The 16,024-nt window shown below is 39.2% G+C and overlaps 1 protein-coding gene across 1 annotated transcript in view; it reads right to left on the reverse strand.

The window, feature by feature from the left end:
• Nucleotides 1-15,486, reverse strand: part of znhit6 (zinc finger HIT-type containing 6) — a 39,129-nt gene extending 23,643 nt beyond the window's left edge. The window contains exons 1-6 of the mRNA XM_048178161.1: nucleotides 15,293-15,486; nucleotides 13,847-13,912; nucleotides 13,571-13,677; nucleotides 13,018-13,106; nucleotides 10,796-10,899; nucleotides 1,163-1,228 (exon numbers count right to left, since the gene is read on the reverse strand). Of these exons, the coding sequence (XP_048034118.1) occupies nucleotides 1,163-1,228; nucleotides 10,796-10,899; nucleotides 13,018-13,106; nucleotides 13,571-13,677; nucleotides 13,847-13,912; nucleotides 15,293-15,429 (569 nt within the window). The 5' untranslated portion in view covers nucleotides 15,430-15,486. The remainder of the gene's footprint in view (nucleotides 1-1,162; nucleotides 1,229-10,795; nucleotides 10,900-13,017; nucleotides 13,107-13,570; nucleotides 13,678-13,846; nucleotides 13,913-15,292) is intronic.
• Nucleotides 15,487-16,024: the final 538 nt, after the last annotated feature.

The following is a 16,024-nucleotide window of genomic DNA, read 5'->3' on the forward strand; positions in this document are numbered from 1 at the left end:
ATTATGTTTGGGAACTCGCATGCCCCAAAATCGCGAGATGTTAAGGAAAAAATTCGACTGTGTTAAATTAATTATATATTACATATAATTTGGCAGTAATACATAAAGTGTTACACATTTTATCGATGCAAAGGTGAGTAGGCTATGTGTATTTTGTACATCATTTGCAACTGCTTTTATCACTTAAAGAAGCATCACAATTTTAAAATTGTGTCTTCTGTTAGTTACATAGCGAGCACTGAACAGACATTTAGAAGTGCATTTTAAAATGCAAAATATTGAAAATAATAATAATAAAAAAAAGAAGCTGTAAACGCTTGCATTTTTTTGCAACTCTTTAAGTGTGTCCCATCGGCTAATCAAAAGTTCTACACACACTTGCAGTCTTCACACCCACTTGAACACTTGAGCCAAATACAGGAAATACATCATGCAAGTAGACAAGTGGTCAAGTGCAAAGACCGCAAGTGTGGGTATTTGGACAGGGCAATTGGCTTGTCATTTTTCCAAGTTTTAATGTCTCTGGATTCCATTTTAGTGGTTAAACTACATTTTAGCAATCAAAATGCATGTCTATTAAATTATGAAACCTATACAATTTATTGAAAAGTTAATGAAAAATCAAATTTTTAGGGCCCTATGAAATCCATTTTATTTTTTCCCCCCAAATTCGGTTTTATTTTCCCCAAATTCTGTGTTTTCTGTTTTAATTTTTCTGGATTTTGTTTTAATGGTTTAATTAAATGCTTATAATCAAAAAGCATGACCAATTCATAAAACAAACACAAATTAAAAATGTAATACATTTTGTTACAATAATAGGCCCTGTGAAATGTTTGATTTCCCCCCCAGAAATGAATGTTGTCTAATAATTTTTCTGGATTTATTATATAATTCAAATGTATTATCAAAAACAGGGTTAATAAATGAAGGTACAACAAATTAATTAATAATTTAAAATGTAAATCAAATAAAAAAAGACAGCCCTGCTTTTGAATTATTAATCCAGATTTTGCCAAATCCATGACATACTGTACATTACATGATTCTATCCAGGTTTACCACATCGCAGAAATCATAGGGCCCTATAAAACGTCATCAACCAAAGCGCTGAATAAATACTTTTAAAAATACCGAAACAGAAGAGAAGGGTGTTTTATACCTCTCTGAATAAACCGCATTGCTCTGAGGAAAATGGATCTTCAGATGCCAGTGGAATCGTCCTTCCCTGCAGGATTAAAACCAGACAGATTTCACAATTGAGTTATTAGGGTTCCCAAAACACCATCTAGACCACATAATGCAATATACATCCCGGTCCAGAGTTACTGACTTACATCAGAGCAATAATTTGAAAATCTGATCGATGTGAAACTCTGAAATCATGGTCTTAATGTTCTAGCAGAAAGAAAGTTATGTTCATAAAAGCTCGGTTTGACAGCCAACAGCAAAGTTTTTCCAGTAATGAAACTCTGACTTGACAAAGCTGGACAGTCCAGGCAACATCACTATGCACAACAATAAACCGGTTCACGTAATTCAGATTGCACATGTTGATCCAGGCCTGTCTGGCATCATCGTTAGTATTTACTGGAACAACATGCTGGAGTGTCGCCCGCTCTGACAGGCCAGTGTTGCTAATGCAATCGAGAAGGTGTGCGTTTGGAGGGAACGAATCAATGCTGGGCATCATGGTTATGATGACGATAATTCAGTTGGCCGAAAACCCATGTTGAGCCACATAACTGGAGTACAGACAATAAAACGAAGGGTTTCTTTACAAGATCCAAAGAACATGAAATACCACTGACCGTTTCCACAGCTGCTGCTGCCAAGAGTTTTACACTCAAGACCTCTTAATGCATCATGCACGAGCCAGAAAACTTGGCTCTGTCAGCGCGATCCTGGCACTGATCTGCTTCAATATGGATGAAAAGAAACAAATACAAGCCCTGTAATCAGACGGGCAGACTGATCCCACCCTCACTGGAGCTGTGTCAAACCAGCAGCGCTGCTGTAGGGCACATGGATGCCAAGTGTAAACTGGGATGGAAGGACGGACGGATGGACGGACGGGTGAATGGACGGGTGGATGGACGGATGGACGGGTGGACGGGTGAATGGATGGATGGGTGAATGGATGAGTGTATGTGTGGATGGATGGATGGTAGGTTGGATGGATGGATGGATGATGAGTGGATGGATAGATGGTAGGATGGATGGATGAGTATGTGTGGATGGATGGATGGTAGGTTGGATGGATGGATGGATAAGTGGATGTGTGGATGGATAAATGAGTGGATGTGTGGATGGATGGATGGATGGATGGATGGATGGATGGATGGATGGATGGATAAGTGGATGTGTGGATGGATGGATGGATGGATGGATAAGTGGATGTGTGGATGGATGGATGGATGGATAAGTGGATGTGTGGATGGATGGATGAGTGGATGAGTGTGTGGATGGATGGATGGATGGATGAGTGGATGTGTGGATGGATGGATGAGTGGATGAGTGTGTGGATGGATGGATGGATGGATGGATGAGTGGATGTGTGGATGGATGGATGAGTGGATGTGTGGATGGATGGATGGATGGATGGATGCCGTAAGGCAAGATTTTTTTAATCCAAAAAATTTAAAATTGAGAAAACTTCTGAAATCTAAAATCTAGATCAACTGATCAATATTATATCGTATAAAAGCCTAAATTAAACTTGTTAATTATATGAAGCAATCATATCTCTTCTGAAGACATGGTGTAAACCTCTCAATTCATATGGATTTATTTTACGACGTCTTTATGAACCTTTTAAAGCGTCAGAGTTTTGGGTGAATAGACTTTCAATGGACAGAAATCTCTCAGATTGCATTACTAATATCTTATTTTAAGTTTTGATGATGAACAAAGGTCTTGAGGGTTTGGAGCGGCATGAGGGTGAGTAATTGACAGTAACGTTTTTGGGTGAACAAACCCTTTAAACATTCTCCTGTTTACCTTTGCATGAGTCAAAATGAGCCAAAAGGTGAATAAAACACTCAGCGCTGACTTATTTGCTACATGTGTCATGAATCACATGAATAGAACAAGAAGAATCTTTGATATGCCCATCATCCGCTGACTCATCTGCTTCCACAAAACCCTGCGTGCCAATCCCAGAAAGAGTCGCTGCCAGGACTTGAGCACACACACCAATCCAGATGGCACTGTTACACAACCAGCCCCTCCAAAACACCCACTTCAGACGCGAGATCAGATATCAAGGTTCTGGCAGAACAGTTCGAACAGGAATGGTGGTGAATTTCCACCCCGGGGTGGGCAGCAGGTCAGGGCGGAGGTTCTGGGTTTGGTCGGTGTGCCCTGTGGAGGAGAGTTTCCTTTCACAGGTGTAAAGACGTTCCAGCGTTCTGCCGCCCTCCAGGCAAAGGAATTTATGAGTTTGCACAGGCTTGGCAGCCCGCTGGAGATCAGGACGGAAGGCGTGGCGGAGAAGGCCTGGAATACCAGGTGCGAAGGCATTGTTACGCCTCCAACAGCCAATGGAAACTTTTTTTTTTTTTTTTTGCCCTAATGGAAAAAGCTATGTGATGCACTGCAAAAGGGATTTTCTTCCTCAACATTTTTTGGCTTCTTTTCCAGTAGAAATATCTAAACACTCTTAAATCAAGATACATTTCTTGGCATGGAAAATATCTTGTTTTCGAAAAAAAAAAAAATGGTTTAAATGAATCGAGTTTGTGATTCAAATGAAAACAAACATCTGTCAATGGGGTCGAAAAAAAAAAAAAACTTTATCATTCTGACCCCTTAATTTTGATCCATTTCTCAGAAAAAACAAGACTTTTCTGGATCTCAAGTAAATATTTGGGTATTTCTGTTCAGAGGGATGTGCCGGAGGACAGGAAAAATTGGGACACCCAAATGTAAAACAAAAATACGTGTGAGTTTTCTAATCACCATGGGCACTGGTTTTGTTTTCATAATATTTTTGGAATACAGAAGGAGATCCAGGATTCTTCAACAGTGAGGTCAAGTCACTCATACACCTGTTGTAGGCCCTGGGCAAGGAAAAACCATAAAAAGGTGTCTTATCATTTACAACACCTGGTTAGCCCTCAGCTACAGCTCCCAACTGGTCGCTCAAGTCCAGATCTTTTCTCAGGCTGTCCATGGTGCAGAAGCCAAAGGACATAGAGTACTGTAGAGGTACTCGAATCCAGATCCGAGAGCTCAAACTGACCTTTGTTTTAGAGACTGGAGAGCTTTCTGATAAGTTTAAAGGGGACCTATTATGCAAAATGCACTGGTGTTTGAACATAAATATGTGTCGGCACCGTGTACACAACCACCCTATAATGGTAAAAATCCACCCACTCCTTTTGTTTATATACCCCATAAATCAGAATCAGCATATCAAAATGAGTCATTCACGTTTTCGATACATTGTCACGTCAATATGTAACAGGTGCAGTTATATAGGCTGCCACCATTTTGTTTGTTTTCTGTTTAACTTTTATTAGACTGCAGACCAAAAAGAAAGAATAGGCCTATTTTTAGCCGAATTCATAGGATACAGTTTGATTCTTCTGTCTGCAGAACGTCTCCCAGACGAGTCACTGAAATCACTGCATCGGTTGTGCTCAATGTAGAGCTGCACGATTAATCGATAAAAGATTACGGTTTCGATTCAAACACCCACGCGATCTCATTCCTAAAGGACAACAATTCACCTGTGTCTATTAAACCTTTGACAAAATCCCACCATCTGTGTGAGCCAGAGAGAGCCGTTGTCATGTATAGGTATGAAACAGCCTCACAAATAGTCTTTTGAACAACAAAGTGTCATTACTTCTGTGTTACAAATATTCATATTATTACAGAAGTACTAGGATAAAAGTTTATAGTTCAGATATAAACACTGATGTCTACGATAGCGATCAAAATAGAGTAAATCACCTTTCGAAAGTAACTTGATGCTTCAAATAACGATTGTATTGGTTGCATCGTTACACCAGCAGGTGGCGACAAGTGACTGTTAAAAAACATGTGTTTGTCATCGTATCATTCATTCTAAAGATTTGTTCAAAACCGCAGATTCAACCAGTAATGAAACAAGTGAAATATTTATAACTGAGTCATTGAATCATTCACCTTTTTTTAATAACTCATTCAGATTAAACATTTTAAATAGACTGCAGTCTCAATGTAACAAGAATCGTGCAGCTCTAGCTCAATGCAAAACACAAAAGGTCAAGCAATGCAAACAACGAAGAGACTCGGAAAACCAACAAACAGCAGAGAACAGGTTCAATCAGAGTAAGTAATTTCAAAAAGACGCTTGAGCAACAAAGCCTGTTGGGTAACAGGCACCCCAGAGTTGCGGTTGAGTTAACAAGGCTTTTATTATGTCACTCTCAGGAAATCATTATCAACAGAAACAGGCACTTCTGAAAGTGCCAGAAGTCTTAGACTAAATATGCTTTTCAATTTACCAATGGCATTTATTTGCAGCAAGCAGCCAGAAGCAATCCATGTCTGAGAAATGACATCAACGGCTGAGTGTTAAATGCATTCAAATGCGCTGTGAACGCAGCTATCAAAAGGGAAAAGAAACAGTCAAGCAGCATCACTATAACTAAAACAGACCCTATAAAGACCCTAGAAACCACACAGCAACATGTTTATATGGATATTTTTCTTACGAAAACCGAAGATCTGGTGAGTTTTATACAGGCAGACAGCACTCAGAAACTGTACAAATGTAGTGCACTGGCTGCAAAGGCTGCAGAATCCATTCAGAGGCCCCAAAAACTTGCAAGGACTCGTTCCAAAAGCAGCTTAATGACACCTGCACAAGTCAACATCACTCCAAACGAGCCCTGGCACTCAGTCACTGGCCGAAACACGGACAACACGTCCCGTTCAAAAATCAGTTATTCTACATGACATCACGAAGGCAACGGCACGTACGCTCTCAAACACGAGCTGGGCCTTCACCTGAGGCAGATGTTGCGAAGTCTGCATAACGTCTGGCTGAACACGGTGAATGGTGCCAGTACAGAGAGGAAACGAAATGACCAGGACACGGCGATCTGCAAGAATGAAGGCGTGAAAAATCAACGCCAGAAGCTACAACCGCGCTTTGCGAGGACAACACATAGAGGCGACCACGGACAGGAAAAATCCTTGTGTCCTCAATGCAAACCCAACAGATGGGTGTAGGACTCCGTGTTCCACCCGTGTCCCACGAGCCAAAACTAACGCTATTTATCATTTCCGAAAGAATTTGCGAATTCTGCTAAGTGGCTTGTTAAGGAGCTGACATTGATCCTCCTGAGGAAGCACACAGCTTTACAGTGATTTAGACTCGTTCGGGGGCAGTAAAACTTCATCTAGAACACATGTTCACGCAGTAAACAACACGCCAACAAGGAGCATCCTGGATCATAAACCGAAGCTCTGAACTTTGACCGGAGCACTGCGTCGCGATCAGTCAAGTTCTCGCGTCTGATGTGTGTCGTGGAATTTGAACATTAATTTTCAGAGAAGTCTTTGGCTTTATCGTCCGCATTACGCCCATCCCTCGGCACATCTGTCGCAGACGGACCCTGGCGAGCTGCGAGTCTCTGGCGTGTCGCTAACCATGTGCAGTTGCTGAACATCTGCTTCTGATATTGTGTACTTGGTACATTCTGAATCCGATTTCTCTCCCTCGTTTGTCCTGCTTCTGTCGCTCATACCAGCCTGTGAATGAGCCAGTTTAAATGTCATCTAATACACTGAAATATGGATCATCACTTAAACAACTTTTGAGTTTACCTTGGAGTGAGAATTATGGATGGGTGATTCATAAGCTTGCAATTCTAATATTTTTTAATGATATAAGAGTACAAATATAATAAATATGTAATATAATGCATATATTTAGCAAAACGGCCCTCTCTAGAGTTCATTTTTCTGGCTAACTAACATGCTGTTACTTACTTAAATTAACTTTATTATGATTTCTTTTTTTTTTAAACTTTAGTTAGTGTGTAATGTTGCCATTTGAGCATAAACAACATCTGACGCTAAAGTTCAACGCAAAGGGAGATATTTTCTTTTACAGAAATTGTTTTTTTAAGGACTACAACAAATGGCTGGATATTCTTCCCAGGTTAGTGACATCACAAACGCCAAAATTTGCATAAACCCCGCCCCCGAGAACATGCAACAAAGGGGGCGGGGCCATGTTGGGCTGCTTTAGAGAAGAGGAAGAGTTGTTGTAGTCGAGTGTTGTTGTCATGCCGTCATTTTACGCCGGACTGCTTCACAAACGAGGGTCAATTCAACACAAAAGATGAACATGACGACACATGCTAGTGGATGAGTTGAATCAACTCCACAGCAACTACATCAATTTATCCACTAACCATTCAGAAACGTCCAGTTTCATTCTAAAAGTTGTAACTTCTTCCTGAGTCTCTCCATCAGTGTCGACTCCGGTTTGAACAATGTAAGGCTGAACACCGTTACTGACAATCCTCATTTTGGCTGCGTGAGATTCTCCAGCTTTGTTGTTGTTGAGCTGTTAAAGCTCCGCCCTCTTCTGGAAAGCGGCAGCTCATTTGCATTTAAAGGGACACACACAAAAACTGTGTGTTTTTGCTCACACCCAAATAGGGGCAAATTTGTCAAGCTATAATAAATTATCTGTGGGGTATTTTGAGCTGAAACTTCACAGACACATTCTGGAGACACCAGAGACTTATATTACATCTTGTGAAAGGGGTGTTATAGGTCCCCTTTAATTAACATGCTTTATTTGGTGCTATAACTAGTAGTAAAGAGGAAGAGATGATCGGTTCACCTGCCACTTGAACTGAGGCACTACAGTGATCTGTCACGCCACAAAGAGCGGCAAAACGGTATTTTTTAATAATAAAATTGACAGAATTTTGTGTTTAGGGGCAAGTTTGTCTGAAATAGATTCTACTATAATAGGCCGGCAAAGAAAAAAATTAAGTGGACTTCAAATGGCCCTATCCATCTTCTAAATTGCTCTTATTGTGATTTTAAATAAATTAATTTTTATTAAAATGTCAAAACTTGATATTACAGTGAAACGACAGACAATCGACTAAAAGCTTGCATTCATATCTGCCTCCATTCATTCAACAACCAATGCACAGAACCAAGTCTCCACCCTGCATTTTTTTTTTCTTTTTTTGATAACTGTTGCTACTTCCATTACACTGGAAATTTAAATAACGGCACAAAGTACAGAAAACCCAAAACGTCACAGAAATACCTCAGAACATACAAATTTAAGTGCCTCAAAACTCTTCATGCCACTTAAATGCCAGACTTTGTTCTTGCTCAATAGTGCTGGTAACGACAAGTTGATTACCAGATGGACTGATTAAATTACTTTACTCCAAAAAGCTGACAGCCAATCAGATTGCCTGATTAAAAAAAGTCTGAAAGCTTGCCACTTGTCGCAAAACAGCTACAATAAAATTAGTCATCAGGAATATAAAGTCACCAATACAGCGAAAAAAGAAAAGAAAAACTTCAGGACTTGCATGATTGAACTTGGCATGTGGAAACAGAAGGTTTTTCCAGTCTGGATTAATGTTCCAGTAATTATTCTTCATTACAGTTAAAAGGCCAAGAGTCACTAATGACTGAATGTTTTTACTAGGGTTGTAATTGTAATTTGTTTGCCGATTATTTGCCTTTAATAATTTAACTGCTCGAGAACAGTAATTAAACAAGCAAGCAACAATTAAACTCAACCAAATATGTTGCAGTCCCAGCTAATAGTAAAATTCAATTTAAACAGTGCTGCTTCTAACACAAGGAATCATTCACCGATCAGGCTTTAAATACTGCTAAATATAATGGCCATAAATATTGTTGACACTATTTCTGATATTTCTGCAGAACACTACTAATTTGCCCACAAATTAATGCTTTCTTATCAACATAGTAGACAGTAACATTCCTAATTAGTAATGCTGACTACAACCACTCACAAGCACCCCGGCAACCCATCACTGTGTCCCTAGAACTCACTCGGCCAATCCCAAGCATCTCTGCAAAAGATTCAGCCAATCACTAATGTCCTCGCTGAGTACAATAAATCACAAGCACCTCGACGACAGCACCAGCCAATCACCAGTGCTCACTCTACTTCTATATATGGAATGAGGTGATGTCATAAAAGAAGGTGTGCTTAGTAGAACTGCATCTCCTCTTCAATGACATTAATTACGCTTATTAAAAAGAACAGAGCGTAATTATGTACGGTCCAGGATCCCGCAGCCTGACAGACTGTTCTGCCAGCTCTCTGCCGTCACACTGAAAACACAAGTTAAATAACAGAATCCCATTGAGCAGCAGCAGACACTGTCAGGGTGGGACCGACAGACATTTATCCATCAGCTGAGACCAAAACCCTCAACAAACCATCAACATCACTGCACTTACTGCACTTACCAAGAGCGCCACCATGTGGCTCAATGCAAAACTACTGTGATGAAAGCATGTTTTTGACATCATTGCATCAGGAGGTGATTCATAAAACATTCTTAAGAATAAAACTGCAATTTTCTTCTTATTTTCTAACTTAAAAATATTTTGTATTTCCCAAAAACATATCTTAAGAATGAAACCCTTGCGCATCCATTTAAAAAAGTTACTGTGAGATCCTTAGAGGAAAAAAAAAATGTCCATGTCAAAAAACTGTCATAAAAATATGAAGCTTTGGAGCACAGACTTAAGTTTGGTCTCATTTTAAAGAAGACCCTTGGCCGATTTTTGTTGAACTAAAAAAACAAAAGTTAAAAAAGTGAAACAAAAAAGTTAGAGGTTTATAAGTGTGAAAATTATTTTATATAAAATATAGATTTAATAAAACATGTTGAACTTAAAAACTCAAAAATATAAATCTAAAAAAGTTGTTTTCCAAATTTGAGGTTGATATCTCAAAAAATGAGCTTTCAGTAAGATTTTGTTTGTGCGCAGTACAAAGATGGCAGCAAAACTCCACTGGTAAACAGTGCTTGGATTTGAGATTTGCAGTACAGTAGAGTAAATTTTTTTTAAAGATTTTCATTTTGAAGCCTTGCCAACAGAATGAAAGCCTATTAGCAAAGACTGCATTTTATAGTTAAATGGCCCTGGGATTAAAAATGGCAGTTTTAATGGGTTTCAAATGGGGACATTTTTGTCCTTAAGATATCAAGCGTAACTATTTTGTGTACCTAATATAAAATAAATTTATTAAAAGGAAATGGGGGTAAAATAGTAAAATTCCAATAAAAATACACACTTGTGCCAAAATTTATGCAGTTGGCATTAACAAAGCAAAATTATGAAAAAAAAAAAGAAAAAAAAAAAAAACTGAAAAAGACAAAAATGTCCATTAAGGACACACAAGGGTTAAGGGTTATTTTTCTAAAGACAAAACTTAAAAATTTGAATTCCTGAAAAGAATGTTTTTCAAAATCATCATAAATAACTTTTTAAAGGTATGATAACCTCCAACCTCCCAAAGGTAAGTTGTTTAATGAATTTAGTGAGTTGTTTTAAATATTAGCATTAAAACACAGACTGCCCCATCTTGAGACAGGCTTGTTAAAAACTATAACTTAAAATACAAAGCATATGTAACAACACTTCGCGGAGTGCTGAACTCCCGTCACGCCAGACACGATGAAAATAGTGTGCATGCTTATTATGGCAATCTGCAGCCAATCACCTCCATAAAATCAGAGCTTTTCAGCCCACATTAAATCCAGAGACTTACGTGCTTTTGAAGATAGTCCTGTTCTCCCGGTGTTTGCTGAACATTTTGGGCAGCAACTTCAGGGTGACTTTAGCTGCTTTTGCCTTCCTGATCATCCACATGCACTTAAATAAGAAAAAAAAGGTGAGTTCCCTTTTGAAGTGGAACTTTGATGCCACTTCTTGGTGTTGAGGCTATGGGGAACGGCCTCAGCGTGACCGGTGTCTGAAGCATGTGTGTAAACACAGCAAAATCATTGGCAGATGACGGTCCATGATGTCAAATGCGTATAAAAGGGTGCCTGAGTCACACGTCCTCAGCTTTTTTGTCTTCAAGAGCCGCTTTGTCTGTGTGTGTGTGTGTGTGTGTGTGTGTGTGTGAAGATATTGTTAGTCATTGCTTGCCAAAATGGTGCAATGCCAGTTCTTGTTTGGCTCTTTTCCTGAGGGATCAGAGTCAAGAGCTTGTTCAGGCCTTGCATCTGCTGTGGTAGGACGAGCTTGGTAAAGGAAAGTCTCTGAGTCTTTGGTAGGCTGCTCCCTAAGAGCCTCTCAGGTAATACTTGAGATGCATCCCAGGGCCGAGGCTATGTTGTGTATCCGCCCTTATAGCTCTGGTCTTGGGGCTCTAGGCTAAGGCCTGTCCCCCAAACACAGGGAGTAAACTAGCCCTGACTTCCCTTTTTAGAGGCAAGTATTACATGGAGCACAGATGCTTTTCCCTAGTGCCGGTGCACACTGGCTTTAGGGAGTAGTGCCAATATGTAACTTTTGTACAAGTCACAAAGGATGTGTCCTTGGGTGTTGATGCACTCTTGACTCCAGTCTAGTTCCATAGAGTTACTTGAACACTATGCCAACTAGAGGTGTAACGGTACACAGAAGTCACGGTTCGGTAGGATTTCGGTGCAATAGGAAAAATGGTCACACTTTAGTTTAGGGTCCAATTCTCACTATTAACTAACTTTTAACTATGAATTTTGCCTCAATAAACTCCTAATTACTGCTTATTAATAGTTAGTAAGGTAGTTAAGTTTAGGATTAAGGGATGTAGAATATGGTCATGCAGAATAAGGCATTAATATCGGCTTAGTACTAATACTCAGTACTAATAAACAGCCAATATCTTAGTAATATTCATGCTAATAAGCAACTATTTAATAATGAGAATATGACCCTAAACTAAAGTGTTACCGGACAAAGAAACAAATGTGAGGTCTCTTTTATTTTATTTTGAACAGACAATAGTGCAAATCACAGTTTGTTTCATTTATAGCGGCATTTAGTCCCCTAGTTAGCACAGTACAGCCTCCTATAGTGTATTAGAACTAGGCAGTATGCACTCTTGCATAGCTAATTATTTTTTTTTTTTGCAAGGCTGATAAAAAACAAAAAGGTATTTGGTCACAATCAGCTACAAAAATGAAAAGCATCTCACGTTATAAAAGTACAAAATAAACAGAATAATGAAAAATAAAATTTGTGCATTAGGAGTGTTACTATTTGCTCCACTTAAAATATATTTAAGCATTCAAAGCTTAAGCACAACTCTCCTATTTTTAATTTTCAGCATTACACTCAGATTCGTGACAGTTCAATGCGCTAGCCTTTCAAAGTATTCTCTTGTCCATGAGCGCAGAAAGATGCATTTGACGCATGCACACTTTCTAGTGGACTTTGTTCTCAAGCACTGTTCTTCTTCTGCTCTTTTTCCTGTTGTTAGCAAACAGCGTAGCATTACCGCGCGCCCCCTTCTGGATTGGAGTGTGGATTGCCCGTGACTGACTGTATTCGTCGTCTGACTGTATGCACCATGAATACACATACTTTTACACCCCTAATGCCCACTATTCACAGTCTAGTAGGGCAGGCATCGCAGAGGTTATTGAGTTCCCCATAGCGTCAACACCAAGATGCAGCGTCGAAGTTCCACTCAGTGTGCAACCCGGTTTCCTGCGTATCGTTGCTACATCTCCTTCAGACAAAAGAGTTGATGACATTTAACTCAGGCGCCATTTTATATGCACAGGCGCTCTGTGTGTGACGTCATGCCAATGAATTTGGTGTGTTTACACACATGCTTCAGACACCGGTCATGCTGAAGGCATTCCACATAGCATCAACACCACAACACCTCCTTCCCTTTCTCAAGATTGCATAGGCAACCTGAGATGTTTTAACCCCTGGAGACCTGGTACTGATGTCTGTATAAGTTTCCACACGCTAAGGAATAAATATAAATACCTCCTTCGGGTGTCGACGGCTGGCGAGCAGGACGGCGTCTCTGTTGGACTGCTGTCTCAGTCGAGCGGTGTCCTCCAGAAACCTGTAATCTACATAAGCAAACCACGCCGACACAATAACTCAACAGTAAAGCATCACATTCATTAAGCTGTTAAAGTACACATGAAATCAAAATTGACTCTATTTACTTTGTTAGTGCATATTACTAGTCTTGTGGTAAACAATTAATCCGTGCAAGTTAAAACACAGAAAAAAATTGTTTGTCGCGGTAATCTTTAATCAAAATCTGAAAAGTTACTTCCGGTCTGGAATGGCGTTCCTTCTCTGATAATGTCAGTTTGACGGCTTGGGTTGAAAACGCGAAAACCACTCCCCTCCAACCGTTAGTCTGCTATGAGCGAGAGATGGAGAGGAGGAGCGCTAAAGTAAAACCCTGCCCTCTATTCAATATTCCGTTTCACTTGGAAATACGTCACAACACTGGAGAAAAGTCGTTTGCAACTTCCGGTTCACGCGGACTTTAAACCATTAGGGTTTCTGTAAAGACACTCACCGCTGAGCAGGGTGATTTCATTAAATTCAGCGAGAGGGACAAACGCTGTCTTGTCCCGAACACCACAGCATCCCGACACCATCTTGTGCTGCTTCACACAAGCCAAACTACACCGAGAACAGAACACAAAACCATTTATGAAACAAACAAAACAAAATACTTTATTTCATCTTATGAACAGCTGAAGTATAAAGGGGACAGTTGACATTTTTAATTGTTATAAATGTTGGAGAAACTTGTAATGTTATTATTTTTCATAGTGTGTGTGTGTCTCACCTGCAGGTGTGTTTCATGCAGCTGGGGCATCTGTATTTGGCTTCTTCAGTCTCACAAACATCACAACTAAAGAAGACACAAACACATGAGGATTTTATCCTTTAAAAAGGTACAATATGTAATAATTTTGTCCGCTAGAGGTCACTAGAAGCCTATTCAAAACAAAGGCGTAGCTTGATGACGCCAAGTTTGAGAGCTGAATCTTGGGACATGTGGTTTTCACCTCACTGGATGGTGCAAAAGAATAGGGATTGGACTCGGGAAGAACTCATGTTCATGGATGCGATTATTAACGTTACTGTAGCATGAAGCAGAGCAGGAGTGAGTGTTGTGGAGCTGAACGAGGAGCTGGAGCGATTGATCAACACACGCCTCACGAGCAGCGGGACTTTTATTATGACACAGTCGTCGGCGCTGCTTCCGCTTTTCCGGTCATGAGTATGAGGAAACGCAGCTCTGTTTATCATATTAGATACATTTGAGAGTGTTGAAAATGATGTTATAACGTTACTCTGTGCGTTCGCTCGGCGGCTGCTGTGAGACACTGTTACACACTGCAGTGAGATAGATCGATTTTACAATATCATATTAATGCTGGATGGCTTGTGTTTATAAATGGCATGCAATTCATTTCAAAACGTATTGTATGATGGAGAAAATGCTGTATTACTGTTACTAAAAATAATGCTGCATCTGATTATGCTATGTTAGCTACTTCACAAAATAGTGTTTTTCTCTGAGGCATGGTAAAGCATGGTACTCGCAAAAAAATTAGATTTAAACGATAAGACTAAAGGTGTTGAGCTATATAACAATAATTCGTTTTCTGTCTATAAATCGTCTTTGGTGTTTCCATGGTTTCTACAAAATAAAACCGGAAACCGAGGGTAACGCGGGTATGACGTCATTGACAGGCGACTCCTCACACGTCCCGGAGCCTTGATTAAAATTGCAATTTTCCCACGATTTACAAATAGTTGCAAACATTTGGGTTATTGTAAGTACTCAAGTGAACAAAATATATAACGCTGGCCTAGTTGGATATTTTACTGCAAAAATATTACATATTATTGCACCTTTAAGTTAGCTCGTTAATTAATTTTGTTGTTATTTAAATGAGCGGGTTTTAAATGTCATTATCGATCGAAAAGAGAGGGTGAAAGACGATCGATATAGGCCTATGAATGCTGACATATGTAAAACAATAATGTGCCTTATGTAATTTAAATTAAAACACAGTTTTATTTTAAGTAAAACTATGGTTAATTTTCGTACATTGCTGATATTATGTCTAACAGATTGTTTTAGCTGAATTTAACACTATACACTAGTAAACATACGACAATACCAGCAGAAATACTACACAGATGTAAACACACAAACACAATCACTATGATTTTACCCTAAATTGTGCGTATTTACGCTGTTTACACTGAAGTAACTGACCTGGACAAAGCCATCTTGCGCTTAACTCCTCTCCGGTCATCATCTGCTTCATTATTGTTGACAGGTAACATATTCACCACATCAACACAGTTTTTAGATGGATTCATGTGATTCTCTCTGACCAAAACACTAACCATGTGCTGCGCCCTCTGTACACGCGTCTGCCGTGTTCTGTTCTGTCTTTACGACAGTTTATGACAGTCGGAGCGTAGAGCTGAAAGCACAACTCGAATCGAAATTATATCAACATTTAGTACCTCATACAAGTTCATTTTAAAGTGTTTTACAGGAAATATCCTTGTAATATTGAGTCTTCTTATGTAACCCCATGGCTTTCCCGATATGAATAGTGATTAAAGACTGTATATTACAGAGAAAGACAATAAAGATGAAATATATAGGCTAGTTATCTCTTTATGCGAACCCTTTTACAATAATAGTTCCCTTATTAAAGTAATAAAATAATAATCTATCTATCTATCTATCTATCTATCTATCTATCTATCTATCTATCTATCTATCTATCTATCTATCTATCTTTTTATCATTATCTATCTATCTATCTATCTATCTATCTATCATCCATTTATCATCTATCTATCTATCTATCTATCTATCTATCTATCTGTCTGTCTGTCTGTCTGTCTGTCTGTCTGTCTATGGACAGCATAAGGAAAAGGGCAATTTAATTAATAAAAGTAACAACAACAACAAAACTCATGACAACATTGT

The sequence above is a fragment of the Megalobrama amblycephala genome, linkage group LG24, assembly GCF_018812025.1.
Source record: "Megalobrama amblycephala isolate DHTTF-2021 linkage group LG24, ASM1881202v1, whole genome shotgun sequence".
NCBI classification, from domain to species: domain Eukaryota; kingdom Metazoa; phylum Chordata; class Actinopteri; order Cypriniformes; family Xenocyprididae; genus Megalobrama; species Megalobrama amblycephala.